This window comes from Styela clava, chromosome 10 (assembly GCF_964204865.1).
Source record: "Styela clava chromosome 10, kaStyClav1.hap1.2, whole genome shotgun sequence".
In the NCBI taxonomy this organism is placed as follows: domain Eukaryota; kingdom Metazoa; phylum Chordata; class Ascidiacea; order Stolidobranchia; family Styelidae; genus Styela; species Styela clava.
Window position 1 is genome coordinate 18,897,649 of NC_135259.1, and position 26,919 is coordinate 18,924,567.

Here is a 26,919-nt window from a genome sequence, read left to right on the forward strand (position 1 = left end):
CAAATACAACCACTTCACGGATACAGCCACTCTGTAGATACAGTTTTTCTGCATATACAGCCACTCTACAGATAAAGCCCCTATGCAGATACAGCCATTTGGCGGATTAAGCTATTCTGCAAAGAGGAGCCATTCTTCAGATACAGCCCTTTTGCTCATACTGCCTTTCTACGGTTAAAGCCACTCTGCAGGTACATATGTTCTACAGATACAGCCATTTTGCAGATACAGCCACTCTACAGATACAGTCACTCTGCAGTAACAGAAATTCTGCGAATAGAGACATTATAGAAGAAGATGCCATTCGACAGATACTGAAACTTTACAGATAGAGACATTCTGAAAAGAGGAGCCATTATACAGATACAGCCATTTTATGGGTACTACCATTGTACAAACACAGTCATTTTACCGCTACAGCCATTATGTAAATTAAGCCATTTTCTACAGTTCTACAGATACAGCCATTTTGCAGATACAGTCATACTGCAGATATGGTCACTCTTCAGATATAGCCATTCTGTGGATACAGCCAATTTAGCTAAGAAGAAGATTGGATTCACTGATTATAACGACATTCCAAGAACGGGGACCTCTTGTACCCCAAAACTGGTTATGCCCATCTGTCAGTAATGCCTATAATTGACAAACGAGTTAAATGTGGATTGCCGCGTAGAATAAATTGAAACTATATATGCTATCGTATTGTGACAGAGCCTGCTGAACTATTACACGACGATTGCTTGATCTATGAAATGCACGTGGCTAAACTATCGCGCGTGTACATACATTTTATTAAAGATAATATCTTACTATGTAGACAATTAACTATATAAAGGAAGAGCAAATATTTTTTCGATGTTTTTTTTTTTATTATTAATATCGTCTCGCGTATTGGCAGTATGGAAATTAAATGTTCGGTGGAAGAGATCAAAAAGGTTAGTCCCCAATGGCAAGTACGTGGACAGTTACATCAAACAGAACACATGAATTCGGACAACGCTTTCGTCAAAAAGCGAATAAACCGGATCAAATTTAGAACTAGCTTTGGTCTTCGGTCACATTGCTCGGTTGGCTGAATTGTTCTAATAGACGTAAAATTTGTCTCGAGACATACTGTCACAATACGAATCCATTGCATTGTCGAAACTATACTAGATTTGGAATAGGTGAAAATACTACTGAAAATCAAAAAAATAATTTTATACATATCATTTGAGTGCAGTCTGTGCAGTTCAGTACTTTTGTCTTTTTCAATACATTATATAATGAATGAAATGCGGTTGTGTATGCTTGATCATTGTAGAAATATTTATTTGTTTTAATGAGCTTAATACATTTCTGCGGGGCTTTTTGAAATTATGTACAAAGCCCGCGCCAAAGGAGCACTCCCGCCAACTCTCGAATTCAAATTGGCGCAAAAAATATGTGTGTAGGCCTACGTTATACTAGTGTACCACCAGTGTGAGTATTTTGTACGACAGAAAATATTGTAAATGAAAAGCATTCATTACTACGTCCAGAAAATGTCGATATGCTAATATTCCTATGATATAATGCGCCCTTGTTGAAAGACAGTGAATATACGCTTTTGCAATGAAATTGTGAATAATATGTTTACTTCAATTATTTTTTTGGTGCTTACTAATTGAGTTAGCGATCTTCTTTCGAATTGAAAGCCACAGAGAAATAAATTTGTGATGATCTAATCATTCGAAGAAATTGTAGTAAGGCAATTACATAGACAATTAACGGTCAAAATTAATCGTAACCGTTAACCATCAACTACTCATGAAGGACGTCAAACCTATTTATGTGTGGCAGGTCTCGCAATCGCTTAAACGTGACGAGCTTCGCCCATACTTGATTGAGCGAGAAACTGATTTCATAATGACTTCCGAACCCGGGTAAAGTTAGCAGACAGTTCCAGTAGACAGTTACCCATTTTTTCCAAAATCGAACCCGCCATGTGCCAGTGGAATTGATTGGAAATTAAGTGAACAATTGTCACGAATACCTACTTATATGGATTCCATTAATGAGGCGATTCCCCATTTTTCAAAAACAAGGAAAGACGTGAAATATAATAAAACAGAGAATGATTAAAATAAGACACTCGGTAAAATGAATAAATGTTTAGCAGATATAAATTTTATCCCAATTTATCGAAACTATCGACAAAATCGTTAATTTAACTGAGTTGAGGCGTAATTTATGCAAGAAATAAATTTTCCTCATCAAATTCATCAGCACTGTTACTATTAATAGATAGATTTAAACCACAATTTTAGATTTAAACCTCAAATTTCACTTTGGAGAAAGTAGGTAATTTCCTCCCAATTTATCGAAAAAATCAACGAAATCATGCATTTGAAGAGTTAAGGCGTGATTTATGCAAGAAATCAACGAAATAGTAAATTAAACTGATTTAAGACAGAATTTGCGCATGAAAGAAATAATATTTTCTCATCAAATTTATCAACCCTATATCTTTGATAGACGGATAAAAACAACATATCAAAATTAAAAAAAATTACCGTGCGGAAAAGAGGGAGTTCCCCCTCGATGTATAGGAAATATCGACTAAACCGTCAATTTAACTGAGTTTGAAGCGTAGTTTATATATAGTTTAGAAGTAATATTTGCTCTTGATCTTGAACCCAATATCTCGGTCAGACATTTTTTTCAAACACATACTAAAATTTAAAATATATTTCGAAGGGATTTTTTATCAAGTAGTTCAAAATAAAATCATGCATATACTTTGTATATAATTACGTTAAGTTTCACCAATTGTGCTGCTTCTTTGGTATGAGGTAAATCACAACAGCTTGAGATCTCAACCAAACTAACACCAAAAGATTTATACACAGGTAGGGAAATGGCGTTTCTATATCAATCATCGAATTAATGAATATAACTAGCATAGCCATGTTGCAATTGTTTGAAATGTTCCCCGGCAAATGCCTATTCACGACTATCAAAAATGTCTGGCCCATACTTGGCCTGAGAACCACGATCATTAAACTGATTGGTGATTACGAAAAAACAACTTTCATCATGGGCCATTCTCAACAACTAGTTCTCAAGCTTGATCGAAACGTATTCAACTGTAAAAGTATTAGCTAAAACACTTCAAGCGTTGTTTAAATAGATATTGGTGTCTTGATATGGCGGCGCCTGTTACTGAATGTTTACCCATAAGATATATCATTTAATAATTAATTTGTTTGTGTATAAGTTGTCTGTGGGTGATTTATTTTTGCACACATCATATCAGCACTATATTACGCCTCGTTCCATGAGGAAGGCAGGAATAGGCTTGCGTAAAAAGATGTATTAGAGGATAATTTTCATTTTAATATGACTCGGAATGATTACTCTAATAACTAATTTGAAGCGATGTGAAAGAAACCAAAACAAACCAAACCAAATGATATGATTTTTGAAACTTTTATCACAAATCCTTCTATTTTATTTTAGGAAAAATATAGTTTCAGACAAAGTAGCGTCAGAAGAACATTGAAAATAATAGGAAAGATAAAAAAAAAGATAAAAATCTAACCCAATGGATGGTATTATTGCATAACAGAGGATATGTTATTATAAGTGCAATCAATACTTTATTCAGCTCTGAAACTTTGGATGATGTTGAGGGGTCTAAATTTTAAAGCAAATAATTTAGGGCAGGGGTGTACAGCATTGGTAGGAATCCTTGCAGAAAGGATGAGTTAAAACTTATAAATTTCTCAAGAAAACTGCTGTTCGAATTCAGGGAGAAACACGTTTTCTGGATGGCTGGATGGTGAATTATGCAACAGGTTTTAGCTAGCTAGTTTTGCTAATATGACAGTGGCACTCACGTACTGGTATAGGTTTAGCGACGCAAGAAGATTGGAATTGCTCACACCTACCAGATTAACTAAAATAAAAACTCGTTTCGAGGGCACACTATTAAAAATTGAAATGTCACTACAAGATAACCCTTATATGTTCCATGTTCAATAATAAGAAAAAGTGCGCTCCAGAAGTGTGTGTACCAATATGGAGGTAACTAACTTTTTTGCCTACTTTAAATCAAGTTGTGTAAAGGGACTGAAACATATGGGCAGGGGGTATATTCAATTGGCTAACACAGACAGTCCCCGAACTCATAATAAAACTGAAATAAGAAAAATCGGAATAAGATTATGGTCTAACCCTAACCTGGTACACACACTACAGGAGTACACAAAAATAATACTACCTTGCAGATAATAGGTACTAATTGGTTGCAATATTGTTTAGCTTTTTAACAGAAATTGAATGGGGTTTAGACTCAAAGATGTTTTCATGGTATCCCATTTCCTTTTTCTTCTGCACCAATTCAAATGTAGATCGAGAACAACTGGGATATTTGAAAATATTCTCTCAAGATTACCTTTCAATAAACAACATTTCCAAGAAGAAACATTGTTAAATGTTTGAGAAATTTAATGCTAACTCCAGAGCATTCCAAAATTCAGTTTATTTCATGTAAAGAGTCATGAGTGAAATTGGTTTTTGTCCACCTGATTGCCTCAATTGACAATTCATACTTGGCCACATTATTACAAAGTACCGCTCATGCATTACTAATAATTCATTTATTTACATTCAAATGTTAATTATATAAAATACAAATCTATCATATTTTTGTTAAAGGTATTTACATATTTTTGTTATGTAAAAATGTAGCTTTCCCTTATATTCAGTAGCTTGAAAAAAAGCAAAATTTGCTCGAAGTAGAAAGATTACTCATAGAATAGCTACAAATAACCACTGACATACTAAATTCTATATTTATTCATATTATAACAGAAGATGGTGATTGGTGATTGAAAAAATTTGAGTCAAGTTATAAGGGAATAGCCATGCGGAATAAAATTCAACAAATGCAAGGTTGATAGATATAAATGATTACCGTAGTTTGGAAAACCTATGCATTCTTTAAATATTTCACCCGCATGAAGTTCTAAATCTGTATCAAATATGCCAGCATCACATGTGATATTTTATCATCTCAATTACATACCCTCATCCACCTCACAGTGGAATAATGATAAAACTAGAGGGTACAACTACAAAATGCAAATTTTTTTTTTGGATATTTCAAAATCTTTAGAACATAAGAAGTAATATTATCATGCACTCTCAGAGCTTAATTAAGAGTTCAAATCTAAGATTAAGAATGAATACTTACATGCAATATTTATAGTTTGATTTGAATTGTTTGTAATTTGATCCTAATTTGTATTTCTTCTCCTTTAAATATCTAATGTTAAAGTATTTAACACTTTTGTACTTTTAATATTGAGGAATTCATCAATCAATGGTGATTATCACAGTCTGATCACAAACGGTTCTATACATTTTTAAATGGCAGAACACTCTAGTCAGTAAAGGTATGTGATTTTAGCTCTCGTATATAACAATTTTTCATCATATCTCAAATTCTTGATTTTTTTTCTCTATATCAGCGGTTCCCAAGCTATGGGTCTCGACCCACTGGCGGGTCGCAAAAGGAATCTTAGTAGGTCGTGAAAAGATGTAGGGAGCTTTGGTTAAATATACTGGTCATAAGGATCGGTGGGGACTCGAATACGTAAAACTTCAAAAAAAAAATCAAAAATCAAATTGAATTTAAATTCTAATCTGTGAAAGTTTCCTTTTTACGATCTTTTCAAAGGAACAAAAATTTGCTACACAAAGAATAACCATGTGGCTTTTTTACGCATAGCAGTTTTGTACACTGTACTGCACTTCTTACCATGTTTCCTCAAAGTTTAGACAGGATTTGGATTTATTTTCTTTTGAAGAATAACACTATGTTTTTTTTTGGAAGAGATCTTTTGTGTTCATTTATCAAAAATAAAATTACATTATAGAAAATCACAAGATTTTTTACTAAACATTATATAAAAACCGACATCCATTGTTTTTAGTTGTATTTCCTATACAAAAATCAAGTGACAAATATCATAATTGTGATATCACACAATCTTGAAAAGTAGTGTGATCTTCAACTTACCTCAGGCCAATGAACCTTTTTTCTCCCACACATTTCAAATTTATTTTAAGGGTAGGGTTTAATTAGAATCATTTTGAAAATTCAAATTATAATCTTATTTTCAGGCCAGGTCTTCATTTCCAGGAAACACGGTAGTTTTGCAATGATCAGGCATTGCTGTGTTCTGTGTTATGTCATGGAAAAACAAAATTAAATTAAAGTTAAGTGGGTCGCCATAAGCTGTAGTAATAAATAGTGGGTCCCAACTCTAAAAAGTTTGGGAACCACTGCTCTATATAATTGTTATCTCTGAACAAAATCTGTTAACCCTAAATATTTGTTTTCATAACATGTACTGCATTTATGATTAAAGCCCCTGATATGGACAATTTTCAGATTATTGGGCGCATGTTGACTAAACGGCGTGAGTTCTTGTATTCGGCGTTGCACAACCATTTTTTGCATGTGGTATTTCTAACCCCCACCTGGCTATGCTGTCCAAAAATTATGTCACTACGACGTCACAATCATGTCATAGAGTCTGTCAAAGTATAGTTACAATCGCCCGAAATGGCATCTGTGCTGCCGATAACGAACTCACCAATGCCAGCGATCTATCTCATATCAGGATCGTTATGAGAAATAGCTTGCTCGATTTCGTGTGATCGTCTGCAAGTCTCAGATGGCAGTGAATATAGTTTAGATGGTCTTTATACATTACATTGTAACATCATCGTGACATCATTGTAACATAATTTTTGAATGACGACGTCAGGTGGGGTTGCTCACGTCGTCTTGTGAACATGGCCCGATTATTGTTATTTTTGTTTCAGTTTTTGGAATTAGATGTGAACCAAATAAAGCTGGATGAGCTAACGCCCATGGCTAAATGTATGTATAAGGCATTCTACATTTATTTTTCAGTCCTGAATTGAATTTGTAGCAATGATTCAAATTTGGATTCTTATGTTAAATTGACCCAAGCCTTAACCAATGATGTGCTTTGTGCTAAATTGATAAAATGCTTACCATTGTGCCATTGATTTAGTTGAAAGGTTCAGATATTAATTTCTAAAGGATTTTTTGGTCGCTTTCCCATCGTAGACTGTTTGGCACTCCACATGTATGTGTACCAATATGTAGGTAACAATACCTATTTTTGTTTGCCTATTTTACATTAAGTGGTGTAAAGGGACTGAAACCTATGGTCAGGAGAATTGGCTTAGACAACACAGACAGTCCCTGAACTCGTAATATATCCAAAATAATGAAAATCAAAATCAAATTAGGGTCTAACCCTAACCTGGTACACATAATTTGGGAGTACTGACTGTTTTCTTGACCACTGAATGGTTGCACCTATCTTCACCATAAAGTTCATGGTGACATCAAATTTCCTTTCAGAGAGGGCAAATATGAAAATTAACTTATACTTACTTACCTGTTATAAACCAAGAATCAGTGTTTCTACATGAGTTTGAACACAATTTTATTGAGATGTGCCTGTACTGTATTTAAGCCTAGGTAAAGCTCGCCATGTGCCATGAATTATTTCTTGCATAAATTAAGCTTTAACTCTGTTAAATGACGATTTTTTTCGATAAATTGGGGGAAAATTCCCTACTTTCTGCACGGTGGAATTTTTTGAAATTTTAATTCGAGTTTCATATATATCCTTCAAAGATACCGTGTTGCTTAATTCAGGGGTGTGCAGCCTTTATTACAGGCGGGCCAGAAACAAGTATCTGGGCGAAGCCACGGCCGCACCTTCATCTAAGAGAGCCTTTCTAGTAATTGTAGGCACCAAATATTGTTTATTTTTGCTATGGATCTTACGGCATTGTTAGGGGTCCTTGCAGAAGTGGTGAGGTAAAACGCATTAATCTCTAAGGAAAACTGCTATTCAACTTTATTCAACCGACTTTAAACGAATTCAGTGAGAAACACGTTTTCATAACATCATGTATTTTGCTAGCTAGTTTTGCTAATATGACAGTGGCATTCTCGAGAGCTTTAACTCATATAAATTGATGATTCCGTCGATTTTCTCGATAAAAAGGGGGGGTGGGTAGGGGGGGGGGGGTCCCAACTTTTCGCATAGTGAAATTTTTTTTAAATAATAATTTTGAATATGTGTTTTATATATGTCCTCCAAAAATACTGTGTTGAATAATTGGATGAGAAAAAAATCTTTCTTGCATAAATTCCGCTTTAATTCAGTTGAATTGATGATTTTGTCGATTTATATCTGCTAAACCAGGGTTTCCCAAACTTTTTGGGCCGCGGCCCCTTGTTTGTGAATCTTAATTTTGACGGAGTCCCATCCTATGCTGTATAAATTTCTGTGCCTGACCAATGAGGAAGGATAATGTTTCATTTGCGACACAAACAACATTAATGTGATGGATGAGGTTGCTTTTCACTCCACAATTTATCAATTCTCAGAGCAATTTGTGACAAGCAAGTTTGTAGGTCCGACTCTACGGCAATTCTCGACCTGTATTTTGTCATTATATTAGTCAAGCTGTCTCATACATGTAGGTCGTTGCAACAGGCAATAAAATTTTGAATTCTGACAGCAATGGATATTCGGCCGCAACGCTAAACTTAAAGAGATATAATGACGTTATCATTAAAAATCGACCAAGTTCTTTCCATATCTTTGCGAACTGTGCAGTCATCACGGACCCCCAGGAGTCCCCGAACCTCAGTTTAGGAAATTCTGTGCTAAGCAGTTATTCATTTTACTGAGTAAAAAATGTATTGTTTTAATCATTCTCTGTTTTATTATGTTTCATGCCTTTCTTTGATTAAAAAAAAGGGGGGGGGGGCGTTTCGCCTCTGTAATCGCATCCATCAGTCGCAATTAAGTCCATTCGCAATTAGCATTGTCTTGCTTAAAAAACTCGGTACTGTATTTAGTACTACAGGGAGTCCTCAACTTACGCGGTTGTTCCGTTCTTGAAAAGCGGTGTAACCCGAATTTTAGTGTATGCGGAACAACCAAAATAGTGTACAGTATCATTGAAACTGTGTACCACTGAAGCTTAGTGATTATTCGTTCATAATCGTAATAGTTCGCAACTGTCTACGTCATTTACAATGTGAATGACGAAAACAAATGAACCCAAAGCACTGATTTTTTTGATCGCAATGATCCAGTTTGAGGGCTTATATATTACAGTACAGTATTATCTTTTTGTGGAGTGTTTCATAACCTCGAAACAGCGTAAGTCACAACCGTTGTAACCCGAGGACTCCCCATAGGTGGTTTGCACCTTTACTTAGAAAAAGGATTCGTACAATCAGTCAATTCTGCATGAAGGGATAGATTGTGCAATATTCATTTAGCTCTTTTTAAGCTTTTACTTATATAATCATGTATTAAGATATAAAGTTTAACTCATTTCAATAGCTCTCTTTTTAATTCTTTTATGTTTCGTATTTGCAGGTATAGAGAAGCCAATTGATCTTTGTGTACAGCCTGGACGCAAATCACCAGACACTTCATTCATAGTGAAATTTAATTATCAACAATTACCAGGAATTGAACATGATGTTTTCTACAGAAGCTTAACAACAGGAGGAATAAAAAAAGTCAAGGCTGACCAAGGATTTGCAAAGATTGAAAATCTCACTCCTGGTGATGCCTATGATGTATGGGTTGTTGCATCCAAGGAGGGAGTTAAAAGTGAACCATGCAAACTTGAGGATCCAATACAAACATGTAAGATACATTTATGATTTGTTTTGCTAAGAACAAGACTGGCACATGAATTACGCATAAAGAACACATGTGACATTATATGCCACACCACACATGTTGTAAATATCCTTACTATTTGCTGATTATCCTTCATGGTTTCACAAGTTCAAAGCTTTATGTTTGAGAAGCTTGCTTGACTCCAAGCAATCGTAGGATAGTTCACATCATGACTAGCTGACTAGTTGGAGTTGGTTGAAGCTAGTTCTTAATTGTGGCGATATGACTCATCGTGCAAAGCATTAGGAATACGTTCACAACTGCACCTCTGATTACTCTGCATGGATTCGAAGGTTCGAATCCCATGCGTGGTTTTGCCGCCGTAGGGTGGTTCACATAACTACTGGTCTGTTACTGCTTCCTCCACCATCACATTAATCCTTTCGAAAACAAATAACTGGCTAACTAATCCCATAACTGATCTGGATTGGTAACCGGATGAGAGGTCGTGGTTCCCATTTGATTAATCCGTCTTACAGTACGGCACACTGTACAAATCGGGTGACATTGTCCCGTTGCAGAGAAACCCATTTTACAGATGATGAGATACCCCTCCTTCGGGAAACGTCTGGACATTGTTGTCCCTCAATATCGGTAATAATACATTATGATGAAGTTGCGCATAATAGTACAAAAAAGCGCAATCTTGTAACGTCATCATTGAATTCCTGGAAAAATATAATTCGATTCACGGAAGGAAAAAACTTTTTACTGTATCATTCGAGACTTTTTAGCAAAAAACGGCCATTTTGGTCATGTGACGGCCATTATTAGTTTAGATTATTATTAAGACAAACATGGCGCGATATGAAGCATCTGTTGTGGTCCCAGACGCCCCTCGTTTGTGAGACACATGAAGTGTTTGTTTTATTGAGCCAAATGGAGGGAAATTCTTGGAATTTGGATATTGTGCTGTACTGTCTTATCGACTTTCCTCTCTTTTGTAATAAATGTGAAAATACTATCCTATTTATCAATTTTCTGACAATGTATAAGTAAATATACGTATACATACATTGGAAACAAACATTCAAGGCGAAATGGATAAAAAAATAATTACAGTTTTAATGGTTTATATCGAAGCAGCACCTCATGTAAGTGTCAGAATGCATCTAGGGCCCGCCTGATGCTGCCATGAATTTATGCTTTAAACCAATTTTTCCAGCACTACATAGTCGTTGTTATTGAAATCTGAATAATGATTTGTTGAGATTGCAATTTAGTTTTGGCACGAAGCATATTGTTTTTTACACGAATAAAATTTTGTTCATAAAATTTCTTTTTCTACATCACATTCACATGGGCTGCCAATCTAGATGATTATTCTTTTTTACCCCTGGTCCAAAAACCTTGCTCACCCTTGATCTAGGGCCTACTGGAAACTTGTTGCGGTCAAACAGCCATAAAATACCTTATGCAAAACTTAATTGAGATTACTGATATTTGAAATATAATTAATCAAGGGAAGTGAAATATTTTAACTTTCACATAATTTTCTATTTAAGATCCAGGAAAGTTGAAAAATGTTAAAACTGACAAAACTTCCCCTACATCGCAAATCATTAGCTGGAATCCTGTATTTGGAGCAGATTCATATTTAGTTAAAAAGAAAAGATGTGATGGCAATTACGAAACAATTCCAACATCAGACACAGAGCTCACAATTTTGAATCTAGATAGCGGTCAAACTTACAAAGTCTGTGTTGCCGCAGTAAATTCAGCAGGAACAAGCGAATTTTCAGATTCGATTTTGTTTACGACAGGTAATCATGAAGGCAGTTATATTTTATGGAAATAGACAAGGAAGTCAACAATACTGTAGATCAGGGGTCGGCAACCTACGGCCCGGCCCGCGGGCCGAATCCGACCAAATCTAACGATTATATTCTTTTTCTTTATGTAACAGAATTTATGTGAGAAACGTGTAGACTAAATTATATTATAATCCAACAAGTATAAATTCACAATTACTGGTTTAATGAGCTTATAATTTAATTATAATTAGAGAAATGGCAACAAAACGCAGTGCAAAGGGTTCAATGCCGCCGAAAATATCCAAATGAAATGAGAAAATAAATCTATATTCTATTATAAAAAGTATCATTTGTTCGGTTTTCAACTTTCTAAAAATATGTGCGGCACGCCAATGACTTGCAACCCCTAACTTTGGCCCGCGAGCGAGAAAAGGTTGCCGACCCCTGCTGTAAATGAAAAATAAATTTGCTACATGTTATGCTGAAGTATGGTAATTTTCTGAAAATAGACAAAAATCTATTACTAGCAGTCAGGCAAGACCATGAAATTCATACTAATGCACCACATGATCTGCTTGGCTTTGCAATTCACTTTTTAATACCACACTCATCATTTCACTTGAAAGTCTGGTCACCTACTCTTCACAAAAGTCAGATTTCAAACTCCATTTCCATTTACAACTTCCTCCCTCACTTTCATGCCGGTCACAAGCAAAGCAGTCTGTATTGACATATCCTTATAATAATGGGCTCCTTTGCAATATACCACTGTACAAAACTCATATTGTCTGTGGTTAAAATTAATATTTTATTCATTTCAGTTCCATTACGTCCCAGGGATATTTACAGAAATGTGATTTATACTCGGGACAATGTTTCCTTGGAAGTCAAATACACCAGTTCAGATCAAGAAATTGATAAATATGTCATCACTGCAACATCAGACTCTGGTGATTCGCAAACAAAAGAAGAGGAATCATGTCAAACGCTTTTCTCAAATCTGAATGAAGGCCATTGTTATACAGTTTGTGTCCAAGCTGTTGCAACAAATGGAATTGAAAGCAAGAAAGTTTATGCCGAACCAGTTTGGATACGTAAGTTATTTGTCACTTTTACGCTAATAACTCAACATATGAGTTTGCATCTTGTGGAAAACGAATAATAACAAATTCTCTAATCTTGCCAGAATTGCTTGTATATGTATATCCTATATATGTATATCGTATCTTCTATTTAACTACCCATTTTACAAATATGTTAAATCAACACTTTGGAAGAGATATAGCTTTAAATCTATACATTAAAAATATTGTTATTGCGGGTCGAGAGTAGTCCAACCCAGAAGGATAGGTTGTTTAGTTGGATTTTCCATCTCATTCCGGGGAGATTGAAGGTGATAGGACTGGTTGATACTTTGGCATACCATAACCTCTCATTTGTTTACCAGTCCCTGTTATATGGAAATAAGTTACCAGCCATTTGTTTCCGATGCACGGACTTGATTAGTATAGGCTGTCATGTTCTCACTAGGAGAAAAAAAACGTTTATATGATGAATTTCTTGGTTGGTTGCCAGTCTGGAATGTATATATAACATCAGTAAGCTGGTTCATAATTATTGTTGTTAAAAAAAGCTGTTACCTGCAATTGTGCTTTGTGTATTGAACAAAATTGTAAATTGAGTAAAAAGAGAAACATTTACTCTCACAACAGGACCTGGCTCTGTCACCAACTTGAAGAGTCAAGCTGTTACAGGGAATTCAGAAAGAATATACTGGGATGATGTGGAGGGAGCAGAGTCATATTGTATTTTCGTAGAAAAAGATGGAAAGTCAATCAAACATGACAGTAACATACCAGAAATTACTCTGACAAATCTTACCTTGAACAAAAGGTTTTCTGTGACAGTCATGGGGGTCAATGTAGCAGGTTCTGGAAAAATATCTAAGCCAGTTAATTTTATGACAGGTATGACAAAAGTTAGGTCTGCTGTTGATATTATTTGGTTTTGTTTGATTTAAAGTTTTTTTGATTTTTCCAATTACTTTACAACTCTAAGCAAGCCTCTTTGATGGTATTTTTTGAAACAAATGAATTCGTCCATCTACATATTCTAAAAATGTTATTAAACTGATGATAGAATAAAGTTTTCATATTTAACCTGGGGAAAGAAAAATGGTCCGATCCTATGGCTTCCTAACAGTCCATGAGAATGGCATTTACATACACCTTTTTGTGAAAGAAGTTATAACTAGCCAGCGTATAGGTGAACTGCCCTTTCGGCTCAAAGAGTCATTTACTACTCATCATCATCATTAGAACCATTGTGCTTGATTCATCAAGTAATGATGAGGTATTTCATATTGACTTAATTTGGAATTTGCTCTTTTAGCTCTTTCACCACCAGAAGATATAAAAACCAGCAACATTACTACTCAACATCGAGAATCTGGAATCCTAGTTTCTTGGAAAGGATGCGACGGCGCTATGGAATATGAGATTGACTTGATAGAGGTTGCAACATGTCATTTCCTTCCAAGAAAAACAAAAAACAAATGTTTTTATGAGTTCTACGATCTCAAACCAAGTTGCGAGTACAGAGCTTCTGTCAGATCTATCTCTGACAGTCAAAACAGGAATAGCACACTCGCCCTATCTGACTCAATATGGACTCGTAAGTTACTATACTTTCATTTAGGTCATGATAATTTTACAATAAAATATGACTGCTTGATCAACAAATGTTCCATCTACCTATCTTTTTATCTTCCCAAATGCTAATGATACCAATCCTAATGAGTTCTAATTTCGTTTTTTTGTCGCCTGTAACAAAAAGGTGTGTGTATACTTTAGCTTACTAAGCTCATCAGGTTTTCAGCTCATTTTATTAAATTTTTATAGTCCTCAAAAATTTTGGGTTCTAAATTGAAACTTTCCCAATGGAAAGAAAGGTTTCCATGACCCGATTTCATGACAAAAATCAGAATCAGCATTGCAATTGTTAAGCATTTTCTCGATGGTTGGACATCATGTCGACTGATGTTTCTTAGAGAGCTAAACACTACTCGTTCGTTATTGTTGTTACAGCATCTAGCACTAGTTATTCAATTCCTAACCAAATCTAGTGCCAAAATTTTATTGCACCATTGTTAAAATTGTACAGACCTTGCCCTTGTTCAATGGTTCAGATATAGAATTAGTTAAAGTCAATTGAAATAGCTTATTTCAAAGGATCTTAATCAGAATGAGGCTTTATGATATTTATATTGACGGATTAAAAATATGTGATAATCCTATTAAAATTTGGAAATTTATTTCATGCATTTTTGCATTGTATTCAGGTCCTTGCAAAGTATCCAATATTCAAGCCCATAAAGATTCAACAAATTCACAAATTATTACATGGAAAGAGATTCCAGGAGCTACTTCATACAATGTACAACTAAAGAAAAAGGGAATTGCTCTAGTCACACATCCCACAACTGCTAATAGTATATATTTCGGAGATTTAGAACTCAATTGTCAATATTTTGTATCAGTGACAGCATTGAATTCTGGTGGTTTCGGAGAAAAATCGGAATTTTTTTTATTTGAAACAGGTCAGTAAATAATTGTGCAATGATGTGGGGCGATACGATACGATACGATATACAACATTTTGATTGTATCAACAACAATGGAATATAAGATCTGTACATAGTATTCAGATGTTAAATTCGCCTGTAATATACAATATTAGATGCTTGATAAAGAAATATAGTTTTCATTTTTCCTGTATACCAAATTTACAATCTTTGTATTGCAGCACTTCGCCCAGTGAAAAGTGTATTGATGGAGAACAGCCAGAAAAATCCAACCACTGAACTTATTGTAAGACTCGAAGGTTCAGAAGCATCTTCGACCACAAAATACAAACTCTGATTATTCAACTTAAATGAAGGCACAGTCGAAGAAATTATAAAATCTGGAAATATAATTAGAATGAGTGAACTAAATGAATGCACAAAATATAAAGTAGGAGTGACTTCAGTTCATGAAACAGATGAAGAACTCAATAGCGAAGAAATATTGTCCGATCCAATATGGACACGTAAGATATTCCATAATTATTGAATATAAATATATAATTTAGTGTTGCAAACTCTTCCTCCAAAATTGAGTTGCCTCTGAAACAAATAACTGGCTAACCTATTCCATATATGGCAAGGACTTGTAATCAAAAAGGGTCGGAGAAACGCCATATGATTAGGCTGTCCTATCCGCTTTTCCCTCTCCTGGTATTAGTATGACACTCCTAGCCCATTACCTTGTTTCTATTCTCTAGTTCCGCCATCGCTGGTTGTTGAAACCATGAGCATCAGTCATGACGAACAAAAGTTCATGTGGAACAAGATAGTCAATGTATCGGAATATGGATTTCATTGGAGAATAGAACATAGAACCTGGCAACAAGAAACTGTTAATCAAGACGAATTTATTTTGGAAAACTTGGAACCTGGGAAAAAATATGAAGTCTACGTCACTGCAATTAATGATAGTGGTGAAGGTGAAAAGTCTCCCATTGTACAGTTTGTCACAGGTAAGCAGAAGTATAAATGATTAAAATGTTTCTTAGTGTAGATTATTATCGGAAACTATTGAAATCATAGTGTTCACATTGGTCCAAAAATTAGAAATTTAAGAAACTTTATTGATCGTTCGTGTACACCCAATATTACTTTTCATGTTGTGGTTGGACAATAAAGTCTTGTTAAATGACAGTAGACTCGGTAATTACTGTAGTTATAGGTAATGCTTCTAAGGGGATGAAATCGTGACTTCCCAAGAAGGTCTTCAGATCTTCAACTTATTGAGCAGAATATAGGTTATCCTTTAATTGTCCTTTCAACTCAATCTAATGTACCCCTTAAAAAGAAATGTAGCTCTGGGGGTACCAGTACCCCTGTTTCAGGACCCCTGTAATAAAGCATTATTGGTAGCGTCACCATCCGATATAGAAATAAGTAATATAGTGACAGGAACAACATTACAGTATATTAAAAACCTATTCACTCCATTTTCATCAATTTTTTCCAGTTCCTGCTGTTCCAACTGATCTTCAACAACATATACTTTCAACCCAAGAGGTCAAGATATCATGCAAAACCTGCGAAGGTGCAGACGGATATATTTTCAAAATCAACAATATTAGTTATGCTTCTAAAATTCCTGAGTTTACATTGCAATGTGAAAACCAGGTCAATTTAGAAGTAACTGTGCAGTCTCACAATGATGCTGGGGAAAGCGAGTTATCAAAGGTGTTGAAGTTCAGACAAGGTAAACTGTTTGATTGTTGTAAACCAGGGGTCAGCAACCTACGGCCCTTACGGAGCACTATAATCTGGCCCGCGACGCTCCACTGAATTATAGTAACAAAACATCCGTTTTGACGAATATATTCTTTAGACTAAATTATATTATAACCTAACAATTATATAATTTGCAATTACTCGTTTAATGAGCATATAATTTAATTATAATTAAGCAAATGGCAACAAAACGCAGACAAGTGGATGCTAAGTGCAAAGGGTTCAATGGCGTTGAAAATATTCAAAAAAAAAAGTATGAGATGCAATGAGGAAATGAATCTATATTCTATTCGAGAGATGTATCACTGCTTGATTTTTATTATGAAAAGCACCATCCGTTCGGTTTTTCAACTTTCTAAAAATATGTGCGGCCCACCAATGACTTGCAACCTTAATTTTGGCCCGCGAGCAACAAAAGGTTGCCGACCCCTGGTCCAAACTGTGAAGTGTACAGTGTTTATTCACAACTCCATTTCTCCAAATATCAATAGTTGGTTCTGACATACTGTAAAAAGTGAAACTAAAATTCCAAGTGGGTGCTTACAAGCTTACTCATAGTAATGCCTGTACAACTGGTATGAAAAAAATGATACAGCTTTGTCAATGTTTTTGTTTTTTATACCGACAAACTTTGTTTGGGCATTGAATACAAAATAAAAGTCAATATTGTCAGGACTCTGATAGATTTTGTTGATAACAATAAGTTTTATGTAGTTGCATGTATATATGTATAAGTTTGACTGTAAAGATATATACATTTATTGTTTACTTTTTGATAACAATTGTGCATATATTATAAATATTTCTCCCAATATCAGTGCATCTTCACTGTTGAAATGTCTTTGGAACAGTATAGTAATTTTGTGTTGTTGCTTGAATCATTGCAATAAAATTATCAACACAAACTTTATAAGATTAAATATAATATATTCAAAAATTTATTTTTCAGTTGTCATCTTCTTGCAAAAAAAATTTAAACAAGTTGCTGAAAACTTTCTAAATAGAAGTAGATTCGTTAATCCAAAACTGATTAAGATTCCTAGCGGTGATGTCATGGAGGATCTTGCATTACAGGCAACTCAAATTAAAGAGGGAGATACAGTAATGATTAATGGAGAGAATTTTACAGGCAAAACTACATGCTGCAGCTATTTCATGCAACATGTACCCAATACAAAACTGGCAATTTTTTTGAATTACAATGAAGTCAAAACACTCGAAACAAAATTCAATGTGAAATCAATACTGCAGAAGTACATGACTGATCTGTCTGAAGAGGAAATGGCATTAGTGTTTCAATGGATAAAAAACAACTCCAATCAAGTTGTATTCATTGTTGATAATTTCAACTTAACACCTGAATTCAATCCTCAGAATCCTCTCTATGAAACTGAAGGACTACCAAATCAAATTTTTTATAACTTTCTAGTCACCAATCGACAAGTATTCCCCAAGTCTCAAGTATTCTTCTCTACATCATGTGATTCGGTGAAACAGTTTTTGAACCCCACACTGTCTGTAAAGATTTATGGCTTTGATGATACTGGAATCATAAATATGAAGAAAAACATTTTGGGAGAGAAAAATGATATTGCTGATCTTCCCGAATCTTTTCAATTTTTTTGTGTAAACCCAGGATTCTGTGAAAGTATTTTGTACATGATGAAAAATGATAAAATCGAGGTAGATCCCACCTCATTCTCTTCCACAGTTGTCCAACTTTTCCTTGAGAACTTAAACAGATATCCATTGGTTCAAAAGAAAGTCAAAATCAATCACTTGTGGCAAAAAATTAATGAAGTACCAAAAATAAATGAAGACGCTAATATTAATCCAGAGGAAGTAAAAAAAAGAAAAAGCCAATTTTCAATAAACTGTGACAAGCTGCAAGATTTTATTATTATTGCCATGCACTTTGGATTGGTTTGCAAATTGAATGATTTTGAAAAAAGACTGAAAAAAAACTGCTTGAAGTTTGGCTCATTTGCAATAATATGGATAATGATTGCTGGATTTTTAAGAGAAGAAACAATGAAAACTGCAAAAAAAATATTTGAACCAGCTGAAATAGTAATTATTGAAACAGAAGTTTTCTATAAACGCGAGGTTATAAAAAAATTCATCAGAAGCAATATGGAAAAAATCTTAAAGCAAATTTACATCAAACCACAAATAACTTTGGACTGGTTGTCAATCTGCAATGAACTTAATGATGATAAACTTCTACAAATGTTCGAAAAGAAAATTGAAATTACAGACAAAAGCACAGCTGATGAAGTGGAAAAAGCAGCTGAATATTTGAGACTGCTACCAAAGAAATTCTGCTTCACTGTGAGAGTGAAGTATTCCTGTAATGATGAAACAAAAATATTGTCGATATTCAATGCAAAAAAGGAGAACCCAAACGGCGATGTAAGTGTTAAATGTTTTTTAATGGTATTTATTGGAGTTTAATTGTTGGATTCCAGATGGCATATTATTGAAAATCACAAATTTGTTGTTTTATTTGAGATTTTTTTTTCCACTTTAGGACACCAAAATATATATTTTTGTTATATTCATTTCTAAGAACTCACCCACAAAGTGGATTTGAGGACAGAAATTAATACAAGTGGAGCACTGTTATCTGTACTAGAAAATTGAATGTTAATTATCTATTAGCTTTTTGAAAAAATTTGCATATTAATATTAAGAAGTGGACATGATGGCTTAAACAAATAAAAATGACAATCTTTCCAATCTGAAAAAAGTCAACCGAATCATTCAATTTTTTTCAGCTAATTCTGGTGAAAAGCGAAAATTCTTCAAGTATTTTGTCTCTGAAACGCCATTCATCCAAATCACACCCACACAAGAAAAACTTACGAAGTGTGTCAATGTCATCACTATATTCTGTAGACATGTCAAACACAAGTAATACAATATTTATTTTGAAACTCACCTCAGTGTTTGGAAACATTTTGAAACTATCTTACTCAATTTATTTTTGAACACTGCCCCACATCTTTAATCATTTATTTATTGACTGACTGAAAAGCATGAAATACAATAGCTTGAAATATTTTTGCACGTTTTTAATAACTCATATATTAGTAATTCTTCAAAATTTGAATATTTACTCTGGTGAGAAAACTCAATAACAGGGCATTGTAGTATGACAAACCAGTCGAAGTCGGTATAGGAACAACTAAGCAGTTGGTCATTTCACATGCATGTGCTTTGAATTTGTGGATTTTCTTGTTCAATAAGACATTTTTGCTCTTTCCTTATTGCAATAAAGTAAACATGTAGATAGCAATAAAGTAAACATGTAAACATGAAGAATATGTAAATTTTGTGCAAATTTGACCAAAAAGGTGTAGGTTGATTAGGGTAATTTTATCAATTAGATAAACTGCTTAAATTAAACATGTTTTATCCCTATTAAATTATTTTCAACAGTTATTCCAATGAATCTTGAAAGCGTAAAAGAAACTTGGATAGTACGAAACGTACTCAAATGATTGCAATTAAAAAACTCTCTAGATGAGTGTGTAAAACATACGTCGAGTGCATTTCATTTTACAATTCAGAAGCATGTAAATATGGTTTTGTTAGATATTTATCACATAAAGCGCATTTATTTATCCTTTCTTCTCTTCAGTTTGTATTTTGCAGTACCACTGGTATTTTTGGTAGTAGTGATCATGTGGTCTTGTTGGTATCAAACTATACTTTTATATAGTGCCCAAGTATAGCATTTTAAACTTCATTAATTCTTGTTTATAGAATCCATTGAAGAAATTACTGAAAATACTTCTTCCAAAGCATCAAAAAGTGATTACAGCTCTCTTCATGCCCAAGAAGGCATATTTCAATTTCCGGTCAATGTTGGATCACCAACAAAATTTATAAAAAATGAAGACAGCCATTCTTTCCAAGGCTACATTAAACTAAGCAAAGAATTCACCACTCCAAAATCACTTTCCTTTGAATCGGAAAAAGTTTCATGCACTATTCCTGTGTTTTGCACTTCCTTGAACAAACCAGTAACAGCTATAATTGTCCAATCAAAGAAGGATGAATGGAAAAACATTGGGACTGTTCAAATATCAAAACAACAATTTGTGCATTGTGATCTTGATGCCGGGGAAACCTACGCAATTGCTTTTCTTTCCTGCAAAATTATGAGAAATATCATTTTTCACTTGACTTGCCAAATTTACCCAGTAGGGGATTCCCAAATAATTAGTGAAGTCTCCATGGATGATGGTGTGGAAACCATAACAAGATCACCTGTGTCTCATCAAAGATTCACCATGAAATTGGGTGAAACAGTCGATATTGTTGTAAAGAAGTCTGACAGCGTCATATTCGACTGGAAATTTAGCCTTGACCCAGAAAGCATTAATATTTCAAAAACCATCAAATGCCACGAGACCGTAGTCGCAGGCCAAGAACAGAAAAGCAATACTATAACATGCTCGATAGTTAACGCTACTACAGTGATTAGCCATATAACATTCGATGAATGGTCAGAGCAACAGTATTTCGCACATGGAAAAAAATCTGAAATAGTGGAAAATATTCCAGGTAATTCTTGATACTCCGGTAGTATGTGTACCAGGTTAGGGTGAGGTTACAGTTTTTTTTTCAGTTTGCCAGTTTAGTAGCCCCATTCTGCTATATGTAGCATATGTATATGTTATACATCTATTCATTTTATTAGATCGCGTTTCCCCCAAAAAATGAATCTTAGTTTACGATTCCAAAGTTGAAAAAGTATATGCTTTTGATATTCATTTAAATTTTAAAAATTCTAGACATAAAAAAAAATTCATCCTCTATATCTGAAATCTCTTTATTTCAGAATCGTCAATCTGGGTGCAGTTGATAAATGAATCTCCAAGAAATATGAAAGTTGTCGCAAGATCCCTGTCAAGCGGCCATGAAATTGCAACAACATCGACTGGAAGTTCAGCGATCATAAATGGCATAGATCCGGGAGACAAATATTCTGTCTCCATATTTGATATGTCTGATGGTCATTGCCACAAGCTTATTTCCAAAAATGACATCCAAACAAGTAGGTTGCAGTTTTGTTGTTGATTTTCACAAAACTAACCCAATGTTATATTGAGTAAACATATTTAATGTTTTCTCATTTAAATATATTTGAACTATTTTGTAGAAGAGCAAAGTCTGTAAGATGGCTCAATAACATGGCGAACAATGGCCTCTCATCTGGTTAACATTTCATGTCGAAAGGTTTGTACCACAGGTTTGTGTGAAACACACAATACTGGCAAAAAGTTTAGCAAACCTCTCTTGCATGATTATCTCCCACTGGAAATGAAACTCCAAACTTTAAAATAATTATCCCAAATGGGATATAAAACCTGCAATGGCAAGCATGCTGGTAACGCTTATACGCCAACTGGGAGGCCATCTTTATCAAATTTAAGCTACCTTGTGAGCCATATATATATATGGCTTTTTTGGTGATGGTTAACCCCCTCCCCCCCACAAATCAGTCAATTTACATAATATTAGAGTTATTACATTTATTTTTCCCAGGTAAAACAATTGGAAAAGGAGGAGACATTGTTCGAGCTGGAAATTGCACTCTTATTTTTCCTGAGGGCGCTGTCAAGAATGGAACCAAAATCGAAATATCAAGTTGTACTGAGTGTGTACCAACCCTCCCTGATGAATACTTCTGCATTACACCTATAATGGACTTTCGTTCATCACAAAAAATATTCAATGAGCCTGTTATCTGCAAACTTGCGTTACCCCATATCATCTTAGAAAAACCTATATCTGTCGATGTTATGTGCTTTGAGGACAATAAGTGGGATAAAGTATGCTCCAGTGTTTTGACTGAAAATAGTGCAGTCGAGTTTAGGTGTGATCATTTTTCTCCTTATGCATTAACAATAATTATTCAATTGCCATACAGTCTGATTCCCAAGCAGATTTCTTTCCGGATGCACAACTTGGTGTATTTTGACAAGAATGACAATTTTGTGTGTGTCACATGTTTGGATTATGAATCTATCATGCAGAAATGTAAAACAACGTTAATGGAGGCTAACTTTATACCATCTTCATTAATTATCCCAACTTTCAAGCTAAAATTGGAAGAAACCGCTGGTTTTTTCCTCAAATGTCTCAGTGTTGAACCAGAAAGGCTAATTGGAGAATGGCAAACAACTCTCAATCGTGATTTTGTCGAGGAATGGTCACACATGCAAGATTTTCAAATGGAAAAAGTCACTGGTAAAGACAGAATCACTCTTCTGTTCAGTCGACTATTGGATGACTCGCCCCGGCCAGTTGAAAAGAAAACTCAAGTGTCATACCCTCTAGATAAAAATGCAATCAGTAAGTATTCAAGTATGCCACATTATTGAAATTTATTTAAATCTATTTGTCTAAAATACCATGTGGTAGCAAATGACTAAAGTTCTGGCATATCCTTAATCTAAAATTCAATACATCACCAGCCGATAGGTACATACATGCTTTGTGTGAATTGCCAGGTATGAATAGTGAGATTTTGAAATATAATTTACCCTCGGTTATATGAAAACATATTTTCTTAAACTGTGTGTGTCGTCTTGACAATAAAAATGATATCAAACTATGTTTTGCCCTAAAAATTTTAGCTGCTTGGCTGGAGACTTCAAAACAGCAAAACACAGACATTTATATAATTTTGTATTATTTCAGCTTCAACAGAACCATCAAGCGCAGCTGTGAATGTCATCCATGGTCAAGGCATAGAAGTTATAAACAAAAACACTGTATTGCACGGTCATTGAAGCAATTAGACCCATGATTAATTATGTAGCTATTGTGCCACTTCTATGAATAGAGCTTTCGAAATTTCATGGCTTCAGCGAGAAAGACATTTGTGACAATATTCAAATAACTTATCCATATTTCTTACCAACTAAAGTTTCATATTTCACTCACTTAGAATGTTCTGTAATGTTTTCTTGTATTTATATTCATATAAACATGAGATATTTACACCAGTGACGCGAAAGTGTTGGCGCTTCAAAAGTATGTGAACCAAGATGGTGGACACCAGAACGTATTATGTGTACCAGGCGAGGGTTGGGCCATAATTTTATTTCAATTTTCCTCCTTTTAGTTCTATTACAAGTTTGGAGACTAGCAAATTGACTCAAATAGTATTTGTACCTAAAATTATGGACTAACCCTAACCTTCACACATACTGCGTTCCGATACCCGCCATCTTGGTACACATACAACAAGAGTATCAAAGTTTCTCCTATCCCTGAGGGCAATCACCTTTCATATGGAATTATGTTTCCCCATGAGGCCATAAATGAAGCATTTTGGCAAGCTGTCCAAAGTTCAACTATCAATATTATTTTTAATTTTAGACCCAATTAGTCAATAATTTGTAACTACATCTGTTTGATTAACCATGTAATTGCATTATTTTAATTTTATATCAAGTATTATTATTTCTTATTAATACGTGTGACTTGTGAGCCTGATTAGTTTTGAAGATTTCCGACTAATATTATTTTGATTATTTATGTAGTGCATGCTTTTAATTTCACTTAATTTTATGTATATATCAATTATATTTTGATCATACAAAGTGAGCCTTAGTTGATAATAAATGATTATTAAAATGAATAAGTCAAGTTCATACAAACCCCCAAAGTCAAAGGTAGGCTATCACTTCAAGAATGTATTAAGCACAAAACTACATTTTTAACTTGGTAGTCCTGAAGTATGCGTAACAAGATGGCGGACACCGGAACGTAGTATGTGTACCAGGTTAGGTCATAATTTTATTCCATTTTCCTTATTTTAGTTCTATTATGAATTCGGGGACTAGCCAAGTGACTATTTGTGCCGAAAATTATGGCCTTACCCTAACCTGGTACGCATACTTCAGGACTATCTTCAAGTGAATGCTTTCGCCATGTGCCTGCATTATTTGTTGGGAATACTTTGGGCTTCAGCGAACCTGTGCTTGGAATTATGTAATAAGCAGTGAAACTGATATTATTCTGGACCAGTTTTTCCCAATTGTAGTTGATTAACATCAAAAAGGGTAATTTGGGAGGTAATCTAGATTGGATTGTAGACCAGAGGTGAGCAAGGTTTTCGCACCAAGTGCCAAACATTTTGCTCATCCAAAACTGGCGCGCCATGTAAGGGTGATGTAAAAAGAGTTTTATTAATATAAAGTGTTACTAAAGCAAAAGTGGACAATAAGTCTTGCTCGTGCCAAAACTCGAGCTATTTTTGAGCTCAAAATTTGTTTTCAGTTTGGTTGTGGCAGCATTAAGCGGGCCATATTAAATTACACAACAGGCCGGATTTGGCCAGCGGGCTGTAGTTTGCCGATGTCATTTCTAGACGTTAACTGTTTTAACAATTTCTTTTGTAGTTCCCCTTTTGACTGGTCTGTGGAAAGGCTGGACATGCAATGCTCGCATCAATCAGTCTAGTCATCTAGTAACGAAGTCCTTAAGGACGTAAAAAAGATACCTCGCGATACAGGTTGCAAGATAAAATCTTGATCGGGAGATGTATTGAGTTAGTATTATCGCCATTTTTGGTCAAAGATAAAGTATGTACTAACAATATGACTGCTGTACCATAACGGGTAATCGATCATTTGGTAATTCGATTTAGAGGTAACGATACTGAAAAGTGTGGGAATCCTGCCGAAAATCGTCTTGAAATACAGATTGGCAATTTTATTGCAACAAGACAAACTTTATTGAAAAAATAAAGCAATTCACAACACTGATACTGTAGTTCAACAAGAAAATGCAATATAAGAAATAATTCAAATGAAAAGAACAATATTGTCATGATTCTAAAACTAATACTTTAATCACGATGAGCAAAGAGTTTACAAATTTTTTAGTTTGGCACACTTTTATTAACTCCGGAGTCAAAAACATCAAAATGTAATCCACAGCAGTGTTAACTCTAAGCAAATTATGAGTGCGAAAGTGCTTCGCAGTCCAAAAAAAAAGTGCGAAAGTGCTTTTGCCGATTTTAACAAGTTAGGTGCCCTAGCCTTTCATATAACCCATTTAAAACGGCATAGATACTCGAAAAAGGGCTCCTCCGGTTAATATTATGAATTAAAGAGAAGCCTTTTCGTTAACCGAGTTCCCTTTAAGGGAATTCATGTTTAATTAAAACAAGCAAATTCATCGGCAACGAAATGACATCTGCTAACACCTGCCGCGGACAAAACTTTCATGCAATGTATCACGGTGTCAGTTGCTTACTCGCGTAAACAGCAAAGACTTTCACATTAGTTACTCCTTCCATCTAACAGACACGAGGCCGGCTGGAAACCATATTAGTTACAGGGTGGATCGTTTGTACAAATCCGGTGCAAACCCCCCCCCCCCCCAAATATAAATAGCAATCAACTAATTAGGGTTAGGTGCGCTGGAAATTCAACTTTTCGATTCATCTCTAAACCTAATCTGATAATTATTCATTTGTGATTTTGAACCACTTTGAAAGTCGGCACCCGCTGTTTTGAAAGATAGGTTAACTTACGTTCCCTCCGAAATATTATGCAGGATACTCCCCTGTTTTAGGAGATAGGTTGACCTACTTTCCTTTCAAACTTTTTTCTCCGAAATATTACACAAGATCACTTTGAAAATCCTCCTTGAACATCCTTGTTTCGTGAGCTAGCGTGACCTAATTTCTCATTTACATTTATATTATATTATTTCAGAGCTTACCCAAAGACAAGTAATTTTTAAATGTCCACTTGCCTTGGTTTGCGTGCGAGTTAGTTTAAATCGGGCAGAAAACATCATATATTGGCAAAAGGTTTAGTAATGTCATGTACTTTCAGCATTCATAAATAGCACTCTTTGTAATGCTGCTGACCTAGTATCAAATATTCGCATCACAACGCCACTTGCGAGGTTTCCATATATTTCAATTACACTAATAGGAACAATGACATCAAAGAGTTTTCTTTTGCGAAGGTACACTAAATATAACAAGGGT

At 34.7% G+C, this 26,919-nt stretch overlaps 1 protein-coding gene across 1 annotated transcript; it reads left to right on the top strand.

Moving 5' to 3' along the window:
- The first annotated feature begins 913 nt into the window (after nucleotides 1–913).
- On the top strand, nucleotides 914–24,590 carry LOC120337164 (uncharacterized). The gene is made up of 16 exons (XM_078116687.1): nucleotides 914–938; nucleotides 9,480–9,755; nucleotides 11,297–11,554; nucleotides 12,367–12,639; nucleotides 13,258–13,512; nucleotides 13,937–14,218; nucleotides 14,886–15,143; nucleotides 15,485–15,634; nucleotides 15,869–16,123; nucleotides 16,621–16,860; nucleotides 17,842–19,304; nucleotides 19,670–19,805; nucleotides 20,661–21,464; nucleotides 21,742–21,957; nucleotides 22,449–23,258; nucleotides 23,607–24,590. The coding sequence occupies exons 1-16, from the start codon at nucleotides 914–916 to the stop codon at nucleotides 23,696–23,698; spliced, it is 5,793 nt and encodes a 1,930-aa protein (XP_077972813.1). The 3' UTR covers nucleotides 23,699–24,590.
- Nucleotides 24,591–26,919: the final 2,329 nt, after the last annotated feature.

Bases quoted from the DNA above. Each gene is read 5' to 3' on its own strand.
- LOC120337164 (XM_078116687.1), top strand. From the start codon at position 914: ATGTTCGGTGGAAGAGATCAAAAAG. The intron at 16,124-16,620 runs GTAAGCAGAAGT...AATTTTTTCCAG, and splicing joins CATTGTACAGTTTGTCACAG to TTCCTGCTGTTCCAACTGAT. The intron at 16,861-17,841 runs GTAAACTGTTTG...TTTATTTTTCAG, and splicing joins GGTGTTGAAGTTCAGACAAG to TTGTCATCTTCTTGCAAAAA.